Source organism: Rhea americana, unplaced genomic scaffold (assembly GCF_003343005.1).
Source record: "Rhea americana isolate MKP2758 unplaced genomic scaffold, rheAme1 scaffold_79, whole genome shotgun sequence".
In the NCBI taxonomy this organism is placed as follows: Eukaryota; Metazoa; Chordata; class Aves; order Rheiformes; family Rheidae; genus Rhea; species Rhea americana.
The window spans coordinates 122,825-145,540 of NW_028186967.1; the positions used below are offsets into that span (position 1 = coordinate 122,825).

At 38.3% G+C, this 22,716-nt stretch overlaps 1 protein-coding gene across 2 annotated transcripts in view; it reads right to left on the bottom strand.

Moving 5' to 3' along the window:
• Nucleotides 1-22,716, bottom strand: part of AGK (acylglycerol kinase) — a 34,845-nt gene that overhangs the window by 2,680 nt on the left and 9,449 nt on the right. For both annotated transcript variants that reach the window (XM_085322620.1, XM_085322622.1), the window contains exons 3-13: nt 20,258-20,337; nt 18,973-19,048; nt 17,495-17,587; nt 16,450-16,482; nt 14,372-14,466; nt 12,180-12,249; nt 11,271-11,350; nt 9,002-9,059; nt 7,158-7,305; nt 6,105-6,202; nt 3,799-3,869 (exon numbers count right to left, since the gene is read on the bottom strand). In XM_085322620.1, coding sequence (XP_085178746.1) covers nt 3,799-3,869; nt 6,105-6,202; nt 7,158-7,305; nt 9,002-9,059; nt 11,271-11,350; nt 12,180-12,249; nt 14,372-14,466; nt 16,450-16,482; nt 17,495-17,587; nt 18,973-19,048; nt 20,258-20,337 — 902 coding nt within the window. The remainder of the gene's footprint in view (nt 1-3,798; nt 3,870-6,104; nt 6,203-7,157; nt 7,306-9,001; nt 9,060-11,270; nt 11,351-12,179; nt 12,250-14,371; nt 14,467-16,449; nt 16,483-17,494; nt 17,588-18,972; nt 19,049-20,257; nt 20,338-22,716) is intronic.

The following is a 22,716-nucleotide window of genomic DNA, read 5'->3' on the forward strand; positions in this document are numbered from 1 at the left end:
ATACTTCTACAGCACAGTTTTGTGCTCCTCACTCAGATGCTGAGTTGTACAATTCCTGCAATAGATTGCTACCATCTCATGTGCCACAAACACACGTGATTTACCAGCAACCTAAAAAAAAAAAAAAAAAGAACCTCTGATAAAATTGGTTATATTGAACCCCTAAACAATCATCTAAATAAAAAAAATATATATATCTTCTCACATCAATGCCAGTAAACATAAAATTTCTTAATAGTTGCTTTTAAATTGTTCTTAAGAAGAAAMTTCTTGAATATTATTATTTTATTGACTCTAAATAGGACACTCACTTTTGTTAGTTATTCTTACTCTTCTGGTACCTGTGAGATACTTATTTACACACTGTATTTAGAGAAGTGGTACATTCCTACTCATGTTGATGTGGAATGGGAGGACATAGAAGGCAGTTGCCTGTCTTAGAAAACTGAGGGTTCAAGTGCAATTTGATCTTTTTCAAGGCTTAGGTTGCTGTCCAGTCACTGTCTCTGCTGTTAAAGAATAGTAGATTGTGATTTCTTTCATACTCAAGGCACGCTGCCTCGTAGTCAGCACAACTTCTCTTGTGTACACTGACCTATTTCTGTGTTCCTCCTGATCAAAAATGCACATAGCCTTTTGGCTGACCTTTGACACAAGGYGCCTTGCACCCCAAGCAGTAATCTTTCAGTTTGCTCCCTTCTCCACATGGACAGCAACACTCCATAAGCAAACAGGACAGGACAGGAGTTACAGTGTTAATACAGCACAGCTCACAAACATGGTAGAATAATCACAAGATAATCCACAGACATGGATCTCTAGCAGACTGATGTGAAAGGAGAGTGTATTTAAATAGTCTCGCATTGCTTGGGAAAAGATAGGTCAGAAGAACCCTATATATTAAACATCCATGTCATCAGGAATACAAGCTTCTCTTTAGACTGCAGAAAATCCCTGAGACAGAAGATGAGAAGGTGGAAACTRGATTTTGAGTTTAGAGTTTGAGTCCATCAAAGAAAAGGGCATGGGAAGATGGAAGCAATATTAACTGCAGAAGTTTTAATATATGCGTATTTAATTTAAAATAAAGATTGATGTGAATGAATGAATTATAAATGATTGACAGCATGTTATACTGTCAGTTTATACAGTTTTGTACAAACAACTAGCAAGAGTCCCTGCTTACAGTTTAACTTGATTCAGGTTTACCATACAAGGTTCTAGATATTGCACACTGATGAGCAAGTAGATTTTTTGGCCCATGAAGATAAGTGAGCCTCCACATAGGTACATCTATGGGATCAAGGTGATCTCACAGACAAGACATAAAACCAAAGATTAGTCAAAGGAGAATGCTGGAAAAAGTATATAGATACAACTCCACTTAAAGTTACTGCCTTGCTAGTGACTCTGTACAAAAGGATCAGAAGTCATTTTAATTTGACTGAACTCTTTACTTAAAACACSATAGCAAATTGTAACAGAAGCAAGAACAAAGCTAACAGTAACAGTTTCAGTGGATTACTTGATCCCATTCCACTTGGTGAACTACAAAAACACGGGCAAAGAGAGAACCTCAACACCTACTGCAGATAGCACACACACAGTTTTCACCTAGTTCTCATTGCCAGAAGTGGCCAATGCAAAATGATTCAGAGGAAGTCTGTAACCAAAAGAAACAGTCTTCTACACTTCAGCCGCTAACCACATTCATGCCCTGGAGAGACAGCTCTCCATGCTATCATATACAGAACCTCGCGCTAACTAGCAGGATGTGGATTACTGATGCTACACTTCACCTCCCCACCTTTCCTTCCCACCAGCACTTTGTAATAGGTGCTGCAGTGAAACCATCAGTTCTTCCCCCACCTCATCTAAAACATCAGCTCTACCCTAGCTGCAGTTGCTCTGGCTCACACAAATCTGATCCACAGTTAAGGGGCACTGTTACCAAGCTGGGATGACCTACTCCTTTCTTTGAAACTCAACAGCATTTGCCCTCCAGCATTCTGATGCATTCCCCCCTCTCAGTGCTGCCTGAACCCACATGCTGCCCCATGCTCGTTTCCCACAGGATGTGTGGTTCCTCCGTGTGATATATCAGTTCTGATCAGCTCATGTCAGTGCCCTCCTTAGTATGAAAATCCTAATACCTGTATCAGTATGGTATTTTCCCCAGAAACCTTGGTAAACTACTAAATTTTGGTGAAGTATAAAACTATGCATTAAACAAAAAGGCTTCTCAATACACTTTTGCAAAGACAAACACTACTGATGTTGGGCAGCGTGGAACGGGCTTGATTCAAGCCTAACTGCCAAATGGTACTGAGGGTGAAGAGCCCTCTGAATATCCCGATTTTGCTTTGCAAAACAGGGTGCATTTTTTYTATTCTTTTTTCTATCTAGACTATCAGTTGCCCCCACTCCCACACCTCCCTCATTCATTGCTCAAACAGCAGCTCAAAGATTTTGGTACTGCTTCTAATTAGCTCTAGCCAACAGTGCACATTAACACTGATCAGGGGCTTTTTCTGCATGACACTGTTCTTGCAGTCAGAAAACATGACATACTACTGAGTAAAGCAGGTCCAGYCCACATGGGAGGCACTCTATCTAGAGTATGTGCATACTCAAATATCTCTCCCTTAGGTCACACCAGATCTCCTTCTTTTCTTCTACRGTCTTTAAAACAAAGATTTCAGTTCCAAAGCAACTTACAGTCCAAACGGTTSGTGCAACTTAAATGCAGTAACACCTCATCCACTGGATATGCATAAGTCAGAAGATTCTACTCCAACTAAGGCTTGTGGGATGTGCAAATAAGGAGCCTTCTGCTGCTACTAATACTGTAGACAAGACACACATGTAGGAATTATTAGGGCAACTATAATCAGGCAGAAAAAGCATCCAAATCTTTCCATCTGCTTTCACTAGAGGGGGCCCTAAGATTAGAAAATAAAATCAGCAAATAAAAAGGTAAGATGATAGAAGAACAGACCTGGACTTAGTAAGAAAGTCTATTGATAATAAACTGCACTGAAGATGTGACATATTTGCTAGTAMGACAGTACAGAGGAAAAGCAGCTCTGATCTGTGTCTGGTGACCTACTTAAAGTGCAGGAGAAACAAGCACATTACAAGATAATATTTCAAGCATGAAGAAGGCAATACATTTTTACTTTGTGTGGTGTTTATTAATACCTGTAACCTCCTTGCTTCACATACAGGCAGCACTAATGTATTTGCTGAAAGTCCCTCTTTAAACATGCATCTTCAAAAAGTACTTCAAGCTTGGGTCCCATTTCTGAGAACAGTTACTGACCTAGGGGAGCTCTTCACTTAAAATCAAAACCTGCTTCATACAGAGTTCTAAAATTCTAGGTACCACTAGTACAAACGTATCAGTTTAGCAACCCTTCTCTCAATCCACTGAGCAGCTAAAAGTGCCTGGTGGCATGGCTACTGTCTTTATGATTATCTTTAAAACACTGGGTTACAATACTGTCATCCAAGTTGCACTTATCAATAGCAGTAGGGAAAAAGATGAAAAGTATAGGAAACTCAGAAGTTATGAACATCTCCAGGCAGATTGTTCTGCCTTCTTTCCAGAAAGAGAAAGTTAACAAGAATTTTAAAGAATGTAATTTGTAATCCCCATGAATCATTACTGATTTATATCCTTTGCAGCCCTCTGCTTCTGACTTGTGCAGCACAGAATCAGAGAAAAGCATAACAAAATCCAAGTCTTCTGACTTATCCAGAGAATCTGACATCTTTTGGCAGTCTTCCCATACTCACCCTCTATTTACAAACTGTCCTTTGCTGACAGTGTCTGCTTCAATGCAAATATTCATGAAGTCTTCAGTACGCTATGGAAAAAATTTGGAAATTAAGCAGTTAACATTTCAAAAAGCTACACCCTAGATACTGCGATATGTTCACAAAATGCCCAGTTCTTCATCCCACAAAAGGAGGTAGATGTATTTCTGGTGAGCTTTTTTTTAATCTTGACTTGAAAGATTCAAGTTATAAATTATAGCTAGTGATTTCTTACTGAAGACTATTTACTTCTTGAAATAATGATTCACACAGCTGGCTTCTTGTTACATTTCACACAATTATTAAAGTCAACAAAAGCAGATCACTTGGCTTTATCCATTCACAAAGATCAACGGGTCTTCCATGACCCCAAGCAACAGTACAATGATGCCCCCTTTGGCAACCAAACACTACACTGAGAGAATTTTAAATAATATAAATTGGAAGTCAAAGTGTTCTCAATATTATCTTTTTAAATTCCTTATTTAGCTATGTTTCTACTTCTTACATGCCCTTAAACCAACCAAACAGTAAAGCTTTTGCCAGGAAAGCAAGTGTTGCTGGTTTTTTTTTTAAAAAAAAATCTGTCCTAGCACAGGTGCAATCAAAATAACAAAAGTTAAAAAAAAAAAAGAAAGAAAGAAAGAAAGGAAGAAAGAAAGAAAAGTATCTATAACATCTTATTTATTTGCCATATCTACAATAGCAGGTTTGGCACCACCCAAGATGCAGCTCTATAGCTTTATCATGTCCTCTTCAGTAGCACAGGCATCTGAATATGAAGTGACAGAAAGACAGGAGTGGCTGACAACACTCAGCAGTCACGACCTGGTATGGGTTCCAGAGAGCCATTGCTCAGCTTTGATGGCTGCAGGGACAATGGTTTCAAGAATAGGAGTAAGGGGCAGATATAAGGGAATCCGTATCAGTAGATAAAAGATGTAGTATCAAAATACTTGCAGTTCAGGAAACAGAGAAGTACAGCTGTCCTAACATAAACTGGTTCCTTTCTCCAGGCTACAGAAGGGACCTGAGAGAGAACCTTACATCGCTTTCTTCTTAAATACCAGTATTAAATACCAGTTTTTCAATTTATGGTGAGTCTACTTGTCTATTTTTACTTTACATCACTGACTCTAATATAGTTCAGTGACTAATATTGTTTCTATTTAAAGGCCCCTCAGAAACTCAGAAACTATTTTTTTTTTTTTTAAGACTCTGGTAGTCTCAGTCTACCTTCCATCWTTACTTGCACACTAGCAGTTCAAATCATAAACCAAGCAGAAACTAAAAATTAATGTGGTATATTGCAAGCAGGACACAGGTGGTAATTTTAAACTAGATTTGCCCGGGTTTTTTTGTCTTATCCTGCAGACACAATATAACACAAATTTGTAGATTCTTTAAGAGAAATTCTGAACAAGAAACTTGTTAAAGCCCGTTCAACACTTCCTGTCAATCTGGGCTGCAGTGGCAGCGGTTTTCTGCAGCAATGAAAAAAAGACATCTACAGCAGTTCATCAGGTACCACTGTACTAGCACTTTCTACTAGAACTAAAGATGAAGATCCATCCAAAAAATTTCCAGAGAAGTGAAACTGCACCAAAGTGCAGACATAAGCTAGAGACAAGTTGCGAAGCACTGAATGAACAGCATGAGTCTGTCAAGAAGGTTATCACACAGTTTTCTTGCTCCCTTGTTCTGCTCTTCCACAGCCACCTGCATTGCCCATGCCCTACCTCACTATTCTTTCTCTAGCACCAGTTCTTTTTAACTCTTACTCTGCAAGCCAGGACAGAGAGAGAAAAAGCCATGATTACAGGCAGATATTCAGGCTCATTTCAGTACAAGCTGATAAAACAGAATTACATATGTATCTGATTTACACTCTCCCATGAGTCAAGAAGGGAAGGAATGCCTATTTTGATACCTTTTTTCCTCCTGGGCAATCCTAAAGTTCCTGTTTGATTAGTGAAAACTTCTTGTTATACATATTCTTCCTGCTGTCACTGCAACCCAGTTTCACATGGTTCTCCAGGGCTTTCAAACTGCCTCCAAAATTTGCCTATTCCTGGATTCAGTTATGGGCCCAACCCAGTTTCACATGGTTCTCCAGGGCTTTCAACACTGCCTCCAAAATTTGCCTATTCCTGGATTCAGTCATGGGCCCTGACATGCATCAGGTAATAAATGTTTTCTATATAGACACAAGAACAGGATTTTAGTAAGGAAGAAAAACTGTGTGGCCAGGGAGCACTTGGAATCCATTTGTACTATGCTCTTACCGTCAAATCGAGTTGTCTGTTCTGAGTTGCGATGGAAAGCTCAATGGTAGATATCTTTAATTCTTCCCAGTTGTCCTGGGTTACCTCCTGGTGGATTTCTGTGAATACCAGTAAGGAGAATTTAGTTACACAGACCAACATTTCACTGCCATGAAACATGAAACATCAATACCAGACACCAAAAATCACTTTAACCCATTGTTAGCACTAGCTTTGGTTATTTCAAACTTAATATAATAAATAAATAAATAATAAATAAAAAGGGAAAAGGAGGTTGGGAGCATTGGAACAAGCAAAAACAAAACAAAAAAACCCTCAGCATTCATACAGTAGCAGGAAAGATGATCAAGTATATTACATGGCAGTCCTGTGACTCCTTGTGCCCATGAATTAATAAGTCTTCTGGGTAGTACTACAGAAACATTTGAGAAACACAAGAAGTGCTGCTATCCCCCCAAAAAAAAAAAAAAAAAAAAAGAAAAAGAAAAGAAAAAAAGTTAGGAAATCTGATATTTAGGGTGCTGCAGAAACATGTATTTTCTACAGGAGAAAGACCCAGGGTTCAGTTCTCATATACAGGTCGCCTAGACCATGCTCCTGTCTAATTCATCCCTGCTAACTAAGAAGTGGAAAAGACTAGTTTTGTTGGCATCATTACAGATCACAGAAAATACACACTCTTCCTTCTTCACTTTGCTGCATGCATGCACTGCCTTGCTAACAACCCAACTCAAGAGTGGCTCACAGGGCATGTAGAAGAAAATTCAGTCCTAGGGTTTCCAAGAAGGTACTAAGAGAAATTTAAGACTTCTGCATGGCCCAAGTTCTGTTGTTGCTCTGTTTCAGCAAAACCCCAAACACTGGATAACAAGGGATGTTCCTTTCTAGCATGCTAAGACAACATCCGTCATGAAGAAGATTTAAAGGAACCAGCTCATAAGTGCCCAGTACCACCTACAGAGACTTTTACGTCAATGTCAAGCAACCGCAACCCCAGCAAACATACAAGGTAACGCTCATCTCCAGGTTTATGCCAAAATACACACTCCCTACCTTTTGGAGGAGATGACCAGTACAACGCAAGTCTTCTGTAAAGCCTCACATGAAAAGGAGGTCTGGATCGTTTTTCCTCTGGCTCTTCTGGAGGTCTCTCAGTTGGACCCAGATACATGAGAGCAGCTTGATGTTTCTGAGGCCATTCCTGGGATTTACACAGAAAAGAAAGGTCTTTTGTTGAGCACCGACCAGTTCATTCTATTTATTCAGACTGATAGACTAAGATTTATTGTCCTCAAGCACTCCCACCTCAGCCTCAGCCTGCTTTACAGCACTCATTTCTCCAGATTCACACGTGCAAGATGACATTTTCACAGCTGGAAAAAGACAGTTCCCAAGTCTACTAATCTACTCCTTTCCCACACAGAAGTGAGGTACTTTTCCCTCTCTAAGCAGAGGGGAAAGGGATGCTTTCTCTGCTGATGATGTGTGGGAGGGTAACACATTTGCTTTTGACTAGAGGGAAGGACCAAAACTGGCAAGGTTAACACTAACCTTTCAAAGAACATTTGGTTTCTGTATGGCAAAAAGGGAACCTTAAAGTGCAACTGCACAGCAGCATGTAGTGCAAACAGCCAAAGACCACAGCACAACACTGGAGCCAAGGCAAACCTCTGTTTTTCAACAACTTAAACAATCAAGACCTGACCTTATAGTCAGGTGCTTATACACAGCAATACAAAAAAACACCCAAAGGCTCTTAAGACAAGTCAGGTGAGCTTTATAAGGCATCTGAGAAACAAACAAAGAAAAATATAACATGTTATTCTCAGTGATATTTCAGATTCCAGTGCCAGAAATCGATGGACTGCAGCAGAACATTAACTCCTCAAATACTTCCAGATGATTACACTGTGGACCAAGTTTACTTCCTCTCTGTTTTTAAACTAATTTCTGAAGCATTCAGAACACAGGACTTATAGATGGAATAATATGAGTGKTTTTTTTAAATTCATACACTAAAATAATCAAGCCAAGAGCCCACACATGCTCAATACAGTTATTTACGCAGAAAATAAAATAGACTTAAAATAGAAGTCTTAAAGCCATAAAGTTACAAGTTGTTTCAGATCACATAGCACAGGTTATTTAGCTAACTCCTCCTACACTTCYGAGAGCAAAAAAGACTCCGCTATCATACTATAAGCAGGACAAAGAAAAATTATTATCAGTAGTTCAGTGCACGAACAGATAGTCTTAATGACTAAAGGGAAAAGCAGCAATGTTGCAATACTTTATATTTTAGAAGACAGAATAGTACTCGTAACGGTGCTCATATAAATGTTGGGGTAAACCCTTCCCCCTTAACACTGTACTCAATTATGGATCACCTCATTTCAAAAGCAGCAAAGATTCAGTGTACAGCAGCAAAGACAAGGTAGTTAGAGATTATACTTAATAGGCTCAAGCCATTTAATGTAGGAATTAACAAAATGATAACATAAAAGGAAAACATAAGGCAATGAATAGCATAATTAGGATAGACCAGGCAGAAACTTTTCTATCTTGAAGTAGAAAAAGTGGGCACTTCTCTCTAACCTTAAGAAGGTTAAACAGATCTTTTCAATATACAATGAATAACCCACCACCGAAACCCACTGGCATGCCCTGAGACTAAGCACTCAATAAAAGCAAAGTGAGGAAAGGGGCCAGAGAAAGGTAAAGAACAGGTTTCTACTTAGAATACCAGCACAGAAYCATCACTTCCCATTTTATTTTACTAGAACCATTCACAAAAATTTGCACATAACATACACAAAGCATAGTCAGCCTTCTGACTTCCTAGGTACACAGGTATTAAAAACCACACTTTTTCCAATTATTTTTTTTTTTTTTTTTACCTTTAACGTACTTAAAAAGTGAGCTGCTTTGGTTTTCAGAGGCCCAAGGTACCAGTACCTGAAAAAAAGGACACACACAAAACTCCTTAGATATCTGGAGGTTCATACTGGTATAGGGAGAAATCATACATGAAGTCAGAGCACACAGACTTGTTTACCACTGAAGTTTGTTTTCTCTTACATTCTTAAACTCTGTGGTATTACAAGATAAGTTTCTACACATCACCAGAGGCTTAGCAGTGATGTTCCTTTCCCAAGTTATACAGATCACAGAAACACATTATACAATCTTCACTACAGGCAGCCTGACATCTCAACAGCAGAATTTTACTTAGTTATGTGACACAACTAGGAATGATTTAAGGATCTGTGGTCTAACAGCACAACTTTGCAGTATGTGCTAAAGAATGAAGTTGGATAAAACAAACAAAAGTCAACAGCATCAGAGACAAAAGAACAGAGCCAGTAAACATTCATTTGCCCCAAAGGAGTCTCAGATTAAAAAGAAACAAAAAACAAAAAATAATGTTTTTGTTTTGTTTAATTTCCTCAGTCATAAAGCACTGCACAGAATTTAAGCATGTGACTATATTTAGGTGGTCTTGGCATTTACTTTGGTCAGTCTTCCACTGAAGAAAGTCAACACAGCACATGAAATGTCACCAGTTCAATGATGCCAGAGATACAAGTATATTAGCCTTTACCTACAAAGGCAAGCAATTGTCACACTGCTCCACAAAGCCATTGTCTATAAAACATCAAACCCTCGAAAACATGGAACGCAGCATCATGCCTCCACTAGGCTAGAGCTTAGCACAAGGATAGCCAGATAAATTTCTGGAACCACAGCTTGCAGCTCAGCTTCCATCACAGTAGGCACCTTCTTTTCAATAAAAGATCAGCTATACTGGAATACACCAAGCATCCATTTAGCCCAAGACAGAGTTTCTGACAGGGACCAAAAGTGGATGTTTCAGGAGAAATACAAGAACAGGGCAAGCACATGCGATCCTTCTCCCAAGTGCACTCTCATCCCCCATCCATCTCTGGTTGCAGCCAGCTTGGAAAGCGCTTCATTTTCTATGTATTCGATAACATTGGAGGGAACAGAACGAGGTTTGAACATGTCTATACCACTCCAAGTCAACAAAATACTGCCATGCCTCCAGCATTGGGTCCAAAAGATGGGAAGGCTGACAGCCAGCAAAAATATGGCATGGGCAGGAAGTCTAGTGAGAGCACAGGGAGGACAGAGGAGGCACTCCCCTGATCTTCGGGCTATAATTCACAGGAGAGCCTGCAGCACAGCTAAGTCTGCAAACACACCAGCTACTGAATATGCCCCAGGCTTCCCGGGGACAACTACCCTGGCCATATATTATGCATCTCCCATTCCACATCACCTCTTATCAAACCTTTTCAAATGTCTGCCAGTCAGACCTGAGAGATCTGAGAGATCAGCTATCTCTTGCTTCCTGAAGGAGATAATTCATTCATTCAAAAAAACAAAAAAAAAAACAAAAAACAAAAAAAAACCAAACAACAACAACAAAAAAAAAACACCACACACACCATATTTCCTGCTAGCTGTTGTTTAAGTATAGAAAAAGCAGCAGCAGCACATGCTGCGATTCCCCCTTAACAGTCCGAGAAGTGAACTGCTTTAGCCGAGCTGTTCCTTCATCAGAAAATGCTAGGTACTTTGATATACAGACAGTGGCATATTAAATGTTCATTTGGAAAAAAAACCCTCAAAAATTATTAGTTTAGCATTCAGAAAACAGTTATCAGACAGTACAGTCCATGACATATCTGGCAGGAACTGAAGGAGATTTCTATCCCATCTTATGTTCCTTGTTGGAATTGAGCTAGAGAGCTGGTATGCATCTTTTAATTGGTAACTGAGGAAAAACAACAGCCAATTATTTTATTTGACTTTACTCAAGGGAGAGCTGTTCCCAACAATTCGATCTGAAAAAAAGCTCCAGAAGTAGGCACCACAAGGCAAACAAAAAGTGAATATTTTGAGGAAAGGGAWGGGTAGAACAGGTTAGCACCAAATAAACATTGATTTTGAATAACAAAAATGCTGAAATGCTTTATAGTCTTATGKGTATAATGCTAGGCCTAACAAGAACGGGTATCTCTGCCTGTCAAATGCTAACAATAAATAAATAATAAAAAAAATCATTGCTAAAGCAAATATTTGTTTTTAAACAACRGATGTTTAAAAAAAAGGTATTGCTTTAAAAAAACAGTATCTCCATACTTGCTAACTTTAACTTGTRCATCTCTGTAAGATCCCCATCTTAACCCAGTCATTGCAAACACAGGCTGTTCCTTTTCTCCCTGTAAAATAAATAGTTAAATAAATAAAACAGTGCAAAATTGCAGTCTCTTATTTTCTTTTTTCCAATTTGAAAATATAATTTCTGTATGAAAATTGATCTCTGATTAACACCAAGAGTGAAATTTCACAGTAAAGATAACATACAGCAATATATGTTAAGCAGAATTTAAGTTGTATACATCCCATCTACCCCAAGAGAGGAATATAATAGGTGAAGTCTTTAGAGGTTGATTTAGTTTGACTGCACACCCTGCAGGAGACGTTTCATTTTATGGATACTGTCAGCCCAAAGCAAGGAGTTCTGCACAGCAGCACTAAGTCCTTGCTGTAGAAACGTATGTTCTGCAACATAACAGGAAAAATAGATAYTCAAAAAGCATATTGGGCATAGTCAAAGGTTTTCCCATCTTACATTTTTCAGTTTGAAAAAGAAAGCTATTACTTCACAATATATGAGATGTATTAAATCAGCTCAGACAGCTATTGTTATCTCTCACCATTTCCAGAAAAAAATATCAGTATCATTGCATTCATCGAAAAGCTCTTTTCAGACTCGTAACAAAGTATTCAGGCATTCAAGTATTTTCTCCAGTTTAGACCTTCTGATGTCACAGCATTCAGCTGATGAGGTGACTGCCACTAGAACTGATGATGCCATCAGCCAAGATCCATGACAGCATTAAACGGAACAAAAACATTCTATGTAACCACCTGCTTTCCTGGATCCCTCAAAACAATGAGGAAACCAGAGCAATATGAGAAAATGAAAGTTTTAGCAATGCTGGGTTTAGTTTGAATGCTGGGTGCCAAATAAGCAGATGCTGTTACCTTGATTTGCAAGACATCAAGTGGAACTGTCTCTCCCTTCAAAATGGCCAATGTAGCATTAATAATATGTCTAGAATACAAATAGAAAAAAGAGTAAGCTTTAAAACTGCAGGGTTTTTTATTTTTAACCAGCCCTTACTGTTCAGTTGGATAAAAAAAACAAAAAAAAAACAAAAAACAAACAAACAAAAAAAAACAAACACATCTTGCCAGGCCAGAGAAGGAACTCTTCTGAAGTGCTGCACTTCCTTAAAACTGGAAAGCAAACTGGACSGCTATGATGCATGACAACGCCTGTGTCCTACAAAGCAGGAAATCATCTGAAGAACCAAATGATGTTTACAACCAGACACAGATGCTTGTTTTCTTATATATTCCTCCTTCTTCAACTACCCTGGCAGATCATGCACCAACTCCGTTACTTGCCATTTTTAATTCTTAACTATTAAAGACCCCTATCATGGATTTGTTTCATTGGTGGCAGATATAACAAGCTGGGAGGGAAAGAGGCAGGCATGAGACAGTCTCAATTCATATGCGAGGAACATGAACTGTCTCAATATGTTAATTTTCTTGKAAGTTTTTTTACCAATATAAATCTATCTATTATCACTGCCCATCTTGTTTTGGCATCAGTGAAGCTGCTGACAGTAGCTACAGCTCCTCCTGATTTCATGCCATGGAATGTAGCTCTGAAGATTTTGTAACTAAAGTGTTCAAGTTCATAAGCAAGTCTCTGTGTTCTAGCCTTGAAGCCTTAACATCACTTTCTTATTTTTAAGTTGGGTAAAATTTAAATTCTACACTGTGCACATTTCCAGTGTCACAGACGGACAGGAAAAAAAATAATAAAAGAAAAAMCAAAAATCCAAACAAAACCAAATGCAACTTTCTGATCGAGTCCAATTCCCAGTTGTATCAGCAGGAAATACTGCCTTTGGTTTCACTGGGTTAGAATAATGAGATAGAGAAAGAAGCTGTTCCTCCCTCAGCCCTTCGTTTCTCCTAAGTCTTACCTTTCTCTAAGACTTCACCAATTCCTAACTCCAAAGTAAGATCCAATCGTTCAGAAAAACCAAAGCCCAAATAAATATATTTTAAAAATATCACTACTGTACTTCGTAAGTCAAGCAATATTACTGGCGGGGGTTGTTAAGTAGCCTATTGACCAAATTTCTTTCAACTTCACCAATATCCTGCAGCCCTCACCTGCACAGTTCATTACCTGGGGACAAGAAGATCATTCATTTCAAATAGCTTCTTTACAACCCAAACTTGTATTACTATTTTAATCTTAGCTGTGGATTACTGCCTTGTCCATCTTGCTGAGTTTCAAAGCACTCTGGTGGTTTTAATGAAGGATGTTATCCTAGCTGGCTTGTGGGTTTTATGTATGATGGATGGCAGGAAGGGTTCCGTAAAGAAGAATGCTAATGAGATACTGGGAGAGCCAGGGTGAAGAGATTTCAGCAGCAAGGAAATATATTCATTGTTATGAGAAGACAGAAAGAAAACATTCAAAAGGAACAAAATGTGGGGAAAAGATTAATTGACTGACCTTTTTATTTCAGGAATGTACAAAACACTCTTACAACAAACTAAAATGCAGGCAACAAATATTGCCAGACTGGATCAGATCCAGGATGACAAGACAGATTCAGAATGTTGGGTAGTTGCCAGCATCAGCCCCTTCACAGAGTACAGGGAGAAACCTTGCAGAAGTCAGTAAAGGGATCCAATCTCCTAAAGAGATTCTTGTATCCCTTACTATACTGGTGCATATCAGGTTATATGCAAACTGACGTCTAGAATTCTTAAACTGGAAGAGGGATGGAAAGAGGATTGGGGTTTATGGTTTGTCATATACTTGATACTGTATCTCYGACTGTTCCTAAGAAGCTTGGTCCTTTTTATCTTTTTTGAATCATGCCAAACTCTTAACATCACATGATCACAGAGACATTAGCTACAGCAAATGATTTTGTGTTTTAATAATACAGATAGTTTGTTTTTTTAATTTTTATTCAGTTTTAGAAGTCATTAATTCAGGCAAGTCCAGAGAATCATCGGGTTCTGCCCAGAGACTACCAAGTCCAATGTAATCGAGTAGAAAAAGAAAGCATCAAACTACCTAAAAGCACTGCTCCTTGAAATCAAACAAAAGCCTCTTTTCAAAAACATATCATACTTACTGAACTTGGTTCATGCTCTCAGGGTAGAGTGTGTGGCTCAGAGTGCTGGTCTTTCCAAGCGGTATGAATCCTATAGGAATCTTACTGAAGGTAGCCTGGATGCATGAGGAGAGTAAATTAACATTTGTATCAGCTAAACGAAGCTTCCTGTGTGAAGACCACAGCTGTGTCTGATATCACTCCTCTGGCATTAAGCAGCCAGGCACTTCCTTAAATGAGGCAGTAATATGTAATGATTCAGAACATGGCATCTGAATCCACCATTGCCAGCTGGTTACAAAGGAGCTCTCTGTAATCATTAAGTGCATTGTTATATGCAGGTTGGCAGATACGTACTAACTAATGTATGGATTCTGTCAGCAATCTGCCATCTTTCTTAATTCTGATGGTGGCATCTGAAGTTCTGAATCTCACTTACCATTTCAGAAATCCCTCTTTGATAGAGTAACCTTGCATGGCAAAGAGATTTTCTCAGTTAAGCACAGGAAATTAATTGATTCTTCTAGCATCTGAATCATGAAGCAGCAGAAGGTCTAATTTTTGGAAGTCACTGACCATGCTATTTTTTCTATCACAGTTCAGCAAAGGAGCTTGTTGAAGGAGCAAGTTATTATACCATACCTCCTAATAAACTGTGCTTCTTGAAGCATGTCAGCAAATCAATGTAAACTACTGTATATCACAATGTACCATCTCCCTTCTGGGTGCTACTACTAGCAACACCATGATATTATCAATATAAACTACTGTAATCACAATGTACCATCTCCCTTCTGGGTGCTACTACTGGCAGCACCATGATACTGCAAATCCATGCTGGCTAAACAATATTCCTCTCACCTCACGCTTACCTACTCCTCCTTGCTATCACCTGTATGTCAATTCATCTCAAACATCCTTCTTTCATTCTCTTCAGAATTGTTTTATAGCTTGCAAAAGACAGGCCATTTGCAGCTCACGTAGTCATGCTCTGCTCCCTTGGCTACTAGGAACARCATCTCCAGAACACTTCCCACAGGCTCTTCTTATTCAGACAACAGTGGTAAGACCCACCCAAATAAAAGGCGCAAGCAGAGCACAAAGTGAGGGGGCCAAACTGCAGTTCCCTATTTCCAGGACAGAGCGATATAAAAGACAAGAATTCTCTGGCCAAAGACAGTACGTGAGACAGCAGCAATACTACAGTGCGGTATCCCATCCAAAACAGTGCTGCATATAGAACTTCAACTGCAAACGCTACTGCAGATCATGGCAAACTACATCCGGACAATAAAACCTACAATACTTTTCTTCCAGGCTCTTTAGATTATAAAGGTTTTAATGCGCCAACTATAATAATATTAAATTTWAAAAAAATGTATTTCTCTGAACTGATACAGCTAGTGCCCTTTTAAAAATACTGGCTTGATTACAGAGTTTCTCTTGTCACATTCAAACAAAGCAACTGCCTAAACAGATACAATTCTAGCTGCCAAGGATATCATCATATTCGTGTCTAGATCATTTAACTGAGTTTCTGCCACAAGGTTTTGGGAACACTGTCCTCCCTCTTTAAAAAGAAAAATCTCTCATTTCCAGTATGAGTATTCCACCTTGAGAAGGTAAGATTCACTTTCTGCAATCATCTACATAGATAGATATTCACAGCTTGAAAAAAATGGTAAACAATCATAAAGCAATAGGAGGACAGTCGTAACTGAATCCAGTTTCAAGCTTATACAAACACAGGAAAACAAGTATTTTGCCCAATGCTTCTGCCAAACAAAACAGCATACACAGCTGGTCCATGGGTCTTTGAAAGTTGTGCATCTGGCTTCTCAACAATCCCTGCTCTGCAGCTGGAAACTTCCCAAAGCCTTGGCTTGGGAGCCATTCCACCCCCTGAGAAAGGGAATGAACACCAATGTGAAAAACTGCAGGACACTAGCGTGGCTGACTCTTTATGCAGAAAGCTGGCATGGGATTACTAAGCAACAGTATCTGTAGGAGACAGCTGGGCCAAGAGAGTACAACGAGTGCCTGAGATACACCCCTAAAAAATAAGCAAACAAAAATTTAAAAATCACAGACTTCCTTACCTCATCTGCTCTGCGGAGAAGTCCAGTTATGACCTAATAAATAAATAAATAAATAAAATAAAAATCCCAAAACACAAAAACAGCTGAAATGCTCAGCTTTGYGAATTTTGTTTTACAGTTACAGTAGAAAACTATGAAAATCATACACTTATCTGCTCTTCAGAAAAGACTTATGAAATATCTACTCTTTCATGGAATGTGCTATTTCTTGCTGCTCACATAAGAAAGGATGCACGTTCAGTGTGCTAAAATGATGGAAAAAGCAGGGTTCTGAGTGTACAGGCACCACAACCAATGCCAGCATAAACAGTCTAACATTGAATAGACCCAGATGGCTTTGCATAATGCAGCAATAGCATTGCTCAGTGTGGAACTAACAGTAATCAATTCTAAGGCCAAGAGAAACTTGCAGATATACTTTGACCACTTTCTCTTAAAGCCACTGCATTTCATTTAGCCATTCCCTTACAAAGCCAGTAGTTAGCATTTCTAGACACGTTTTAATAAAATACAGCTTGTGTTGAAAGAGAGATTATCCCCCCTAGTACTACTGGTAGTTTGCTCCTGTGATTAACTGTCCTCATAATAGGCATTTATTGAACATACACCATTCTTTGTTATCATTCTCACATAATTTTTAAATTATTTGACTCCCATTTAGCAAAATATGCATTCCTGCTGGGGGTACAGATAGGCTAGGAATTAACTTTGAAAATTAAACCATTACAGCTACACTACATAAAAAGAGAAAGTTGGAAACATGTCTCCCCAGATAACTTTGTTGCTGCAGAATAAAATTCTGAAAGGCAGTTATGTCAAACACTCTTGCTCTCTTCCTGTCCTCCCATGGTCACTTTTAGCCTAATGACACCTGCCAGAGTTTTCCTACCCCAGAAAATTATAGCATTGACTGAAAACACAGATGCCGAAATGGGTAAGTCACCAGTGAGAACTGCTGTGAGGTTGTCACATTACACAGACTCAGTCTTCTCACCCTTAGCCTGACTACTACTCTCAAGAAACCAGGAGACAGCGCCTACAGTACCTCTTGTACCGTGCCATCCCCTCCTGCAATAATGATCAGATCTGTATTTTCCATGAGTTCCAGCAGCTTTTTTGCTTGTCCTTCATAATCAGTCTGAAGAAACAGAAACCCATATATGAGAATTCAGGTGACCATTTCTAAGATTTCTCTTCTATATAAAGAAAAGAGTCATCTAACCATTTACTTAATACTACTTCTCACATAGTACCAAGTACTCTGTATGTCTTGCATTATACTCACTGAAATCTCTTCAGCTTATGAAGCAAGTCTACTGCTTAACAGAATATAAGCAAGGAAGCACATACACACAAAGCGTAAGTGAAACATCACAGTAAACCTCATTCAATAGATTTAGAATGTCCCAGCAATAATCAAACTTTCAYATACTTTTATATTTAAATAAAACACAAGCAAATATTGGCACGCTCTTGCAGGAAAAATCCTATCATCATTAACAGCYAAAGAGGTCCTAATCATGGCATTGTCTCTTCTGAAAGACAGAATCAAATGCAGAAAAAGGTTGCTGCTCAGTGGCAGGTTAGCAGAGCCCACAGTTGCAGAAAAGACTTCACTGACTTACCAAACCATCAAAACTATTTTCTGCAAAACCAATCTTTTTTTCACGGATGTGCCAGTTACTGGCCCAGTCCTGTTTTAATAACTTGCCAGGTCGGAAGCTACAAAGTATCAGTTCAAAGTTTTCAAGAATAAATTTTTCTCTTAGGGTGAGGATTTCTTAGGACTAAATCTTTTTAATAAACAGAGAATTGCATTAATAAAAACAGGAGTTTAACACTAAACAAAGCCTCACCAAGAAGACTCCAAGATAGAAAGATATTTATTAGTTATCGCCAGGACATAATGACTGCTAAACAATCAACATATCATAGCCTCAAACACCTTCAAAGAGATCGGAATTCCTTCATATTTACTTTTTGTTCTCTTTCCAAGAAAAACGTCTCTGCAAATTCACACCATTTATACCTCAAGTTCTGCTTTCCTGATGGGAATGTTAAATTACTCAGTGATATGCTGAAATATTTTTAATGTGAAAACAAAAGATTTATAAATTAATCTGAAGAGTTCCACAGCATGTCCAAGTTCTTCACTTCCGAATTCAGCAAGCTCAAGAAGAACTGACAATTTCAAGAGCAAAGTCCATGCACAACCAGCCAGTACCCATATATTTAGAGATATCCCTATCTGATAGTTACAGAAGAGCTGCCATAAAAACATATACACATATACACACACCATTTTAGTTGAAATTTAAAAACTCTGTATACAGTCTCCAAATTAACTCTCAATTAAAAGAAAAAGATTAAGTACCAGTTTAAAATTTCCATATTTATTTCCTCCAACCAGACACCTACAGACAACTGAGATTTTCAAATGCATCCAAAATTTAATTCTTCAGAAGAGAAAGCAGAGCAGACTATGCAATACATATGTTTGTGTGACAGAACCTCAGTTCTTACCTTAACCACAGTTATATCCAAGCCCGATAAGTGTAAAATTGGAGCAGCATTCTTTTCAAAAAGGGTCCTGGCTTTGCTAGAGGAAATAGAGGAAGAACTATTTAATCAGTCTAGCGACTGAAAAATTAAAAATGAAGGAAACATATGAATAAGAAATCTAGTTAAGAAAAGAACATACAATTTACATAATAAGTCAGCCTGTCAGTCAGGAAAGATGAGAACTGGTTTGGTTCAAACGTATTAATTTTCTAGACTTATACTTCAGATATGTCAGCTTTTTGTTCCAGTTTTAATAAATGCAGAAGAGGTTATCTAGCCTTCTCCAAAAATAATTTAAAAAAAAATCAAAACAAGATCTGCAGAAAGAAATTTATTAGAAAATTAATGTGTTACAGAGCACTAGGCTTTAAAACCACAAGGACACCAATCTAGCTTTTCAGAAAGAATTTTTAAGAAAATACTTTCACATACTATTAAGTTCAGAAGCAAAATTTTACCTGACCTTCTTTTAAAGGACTTATGCATTTTATGCCAGTAACTGCATACTAAAATAACTATGCCATTAATTATAAATTACTTGCAACAAGCAAAAACACGAGACTAGAAGTCAGGGATTTTAATTTAATAGCTCTATGCATTTTTCAGCCATAGGTGTTCAGAACAAAAACATGCAAGTCCACGCATTTCCATGTCAGATAAATCATTCTCCTGATACTGCTACTGAAACCCTACAGAGATAAAACTGGTAAGGGGCTTAGTTGATCAGCAGAAACAGACAGGTATCATATCCAAGACGACTGTTTTTCTGCTAATGCATATGCAAAAAAAGGCAGCCAACCCTGCCTAGGAGTTTTGTTCTGGGCTGATATTTAGCCTCTTGGGTTGCAAGCACATCCCCTGCAAGGGCAGGTTTACACCTGAAATAAGATCACTGCTGGCTAACTTCAGCCCTTGAGGAAATCAAGGCCATGCTCTAATTCTATAGTCTTTGAGAAGGAAAACAGGTGTCACATAGAAAAGCAGTGATGAAGGTTCTAACACAAGATAAAGGAAAACCTTTAAAAAAATGATTTGGAACTCTTTTCAACTCAAGCATCCACTTCTATTTCTCAACCCACTATTTTTTGGTCAATTAAAATTTTGTAATAGTTCTATAGTACCAGCTTGGCATCACAGGAAGGCAAAAAGGAGCTAAAAAGTTTGTCTGTTTTTTTATAGTGAGTGGCAAATTCGAAATACAGGAAAGAGTGTCTCACATAGGAGTGTAGGGGATGGGGAATCTTACCCTTTGCAAGCTGCTGGGTTCAGGAACACTGTTGCTTTCTTCACTGGCATATTCGAAGGAATCAGCTGGTTGCCAAAAGCCTAAGAGAAAAAGAAGAATGGAGTTCAGTCTTCTCTTCTAAGYATGTTGGTAAAACACTTCAAAATAATGAATTCCCACAAATGTCAGTGGGCTTCAATCCTCATGACAATCAAACGACAAATGACTTCCATCTCCCATCATTGTACATGTCTCCTGTTCAGGGATCGTTACACTGAGCAACAGCTAATATCATCGCTAAACGGAACCTTGACCTCATCTTTATGATTCACTACCATTTCTTTTATGTCAACCCCTAATCTTCTGCCATGAACAGAGATACAGGAAACTATTCTTGATTCTAAAGTTACTTGATTTTCCTTCCTTATGTAATTCTGATACATCTGYKTCTCACCTTTTTTGGACATCTTTTTCCACATCTGCCATTCATTTCTTATCTCTCTTTTGCCCACTTTTGTATTTTCTATGCTTATGTTTGAAGATAAGAAAGAACCATCATCAGAGAATGAGCAAGCCTGGCCAATGAGCAAGTTCACTGTTTCTCAGAAACCTTTCCTTCCTAATGTTTTCCTAAAACAATTAAAGAATTCCTCTTCAATATCTAATCCAATTTTGAGTAGGTACCTTTTAAGTTATTTGGGAGTAACTTCATGCACTTTTGGACATTCTAGCAAGTTTTACACATTTCCATAGCTTTTCCACACAGAAAGAGGCAAGAAAAGGCAAGGCTTCCACATGGTACTTCCCCCTCTGTAAAACTCTTTTACCTCACCTAAAGGCATCCCTACTACCACACCAAATCAACCTGTTTTTATGAGCACAAGGACGACAACGTCTTCAGAAGTACYATCCAGAAGCCCCCAAAATAAAGCAGGATCAAGAGACTACTGCACTAAACCCAAGACAAAGAGACAACTGTCCACATCTTCTTTTYGCTTTATCTTGAAAGTCAATCCTCTGGCAGGAATTTTCATACTGAAGAAGGTGGATGCTGTACACAAACCACATTAGACTGTAGTGATCACTGGCTGTTCAAAGCTGAGATGAATTCCACTTGACACTTTGCTGAGGAAATCTCTATTAAAAGAAGTATGCAGCTGGATATGTAGTTTAAAACATTCAAAATTCTTCTTCAAGAAAAGAAAAAGGATGAGAAAAGTTGCTGAAGGCAAAAGAATGGTCAAAGAGGAAGAAATCAACAGCTCTTTAGCTTTAGTCAAAAAAACAGCTGAAAAAGCCCCACTGATTTATTTTATTGCAACTGTTGAAGAGGGAGAATCAAGAAACATAGAGACTTCATTAATACTCCTCTGGCATGTTACAGCTGGTAGAAACAATGAAATACTCACTTGGGTGGGTACAATGTGATGTATTTGCTTACTCTAAACAACCAACCTACCGAGGCTCATACTCATAAACAATTTATGAGTAATGATATCATCATGTCTTTATGGTATATACTTAGGTACTTATGTTATATATAGGGGTATTATTTCTAAAGCAAATTCTAATTTTTAAGACAGGAAATTTAAAAAATGCACAATTCTAGAAATTGTTTTAATAACTTTTTTTTTTAATGTTCAGATGGAACTTCTGTATTTCATTTTGTGCCCATTACTTCTCATCTTGTCCTGGGCACCACTGAAAAGAGTCTAGCTCTGTCTTCTTTACATCATCCCCCCCCATTTATACACATTGATAAAACCTCCTTGACCAAATAGATACCGAGGTACTAACTGCTATTTATTGGTGATACAAAGAACTTCTATCACCTTGATATCTAAGCAGTGAAAATCAATACAGAAAACAAAAGTCAAGAACAACTGACATTATCAATTGGAATTCCATCTGACTCTGAAGGTATGATTTATGAAAAAGGTCTTTCTTTTTCTTCCATGAGATTTGAGCTTTGTTGTATCAATTCTGAGAAGAAGCTCCACAGCCCAGAGCAATTTGCTGTGAACATCTTTCCCTCAACATTTGGCAGGCTAAAATTGGGATTTTTCAGGCGCATTACAGTTATAAAGCAGGGAAATCTCAAGCAAGATTCTTTAATGAAAAAAATAATTTTAACTTTTTGTTTTAGGTCCTAGTACATAGCAGTGTATCACACCTGCAAAACCTCTAAGTTTTGGCAGGGAGAAGCAGGTTTAGAAAGACACATTTGCAGGAGGCAGAAAGACTTAAAATCCTATACTGTATCAATGAAGTAATCAGCAGAGTTAATGGTATCTGTGCTAAGATGTAATTATGAACTGCAGCCCCTGCACCAATAAAGAATGCTTATTAAGGGAAAGATTTATTTATGGRAATATTACAGTGGGGAAATTTGCCCACTGCTTGTTGCCCATGAAGACCACAAACTAGAAAAACAACAGCCAGTATCCTCAGAGAACAACTAGGCCTCCCTCTCTCAGAAC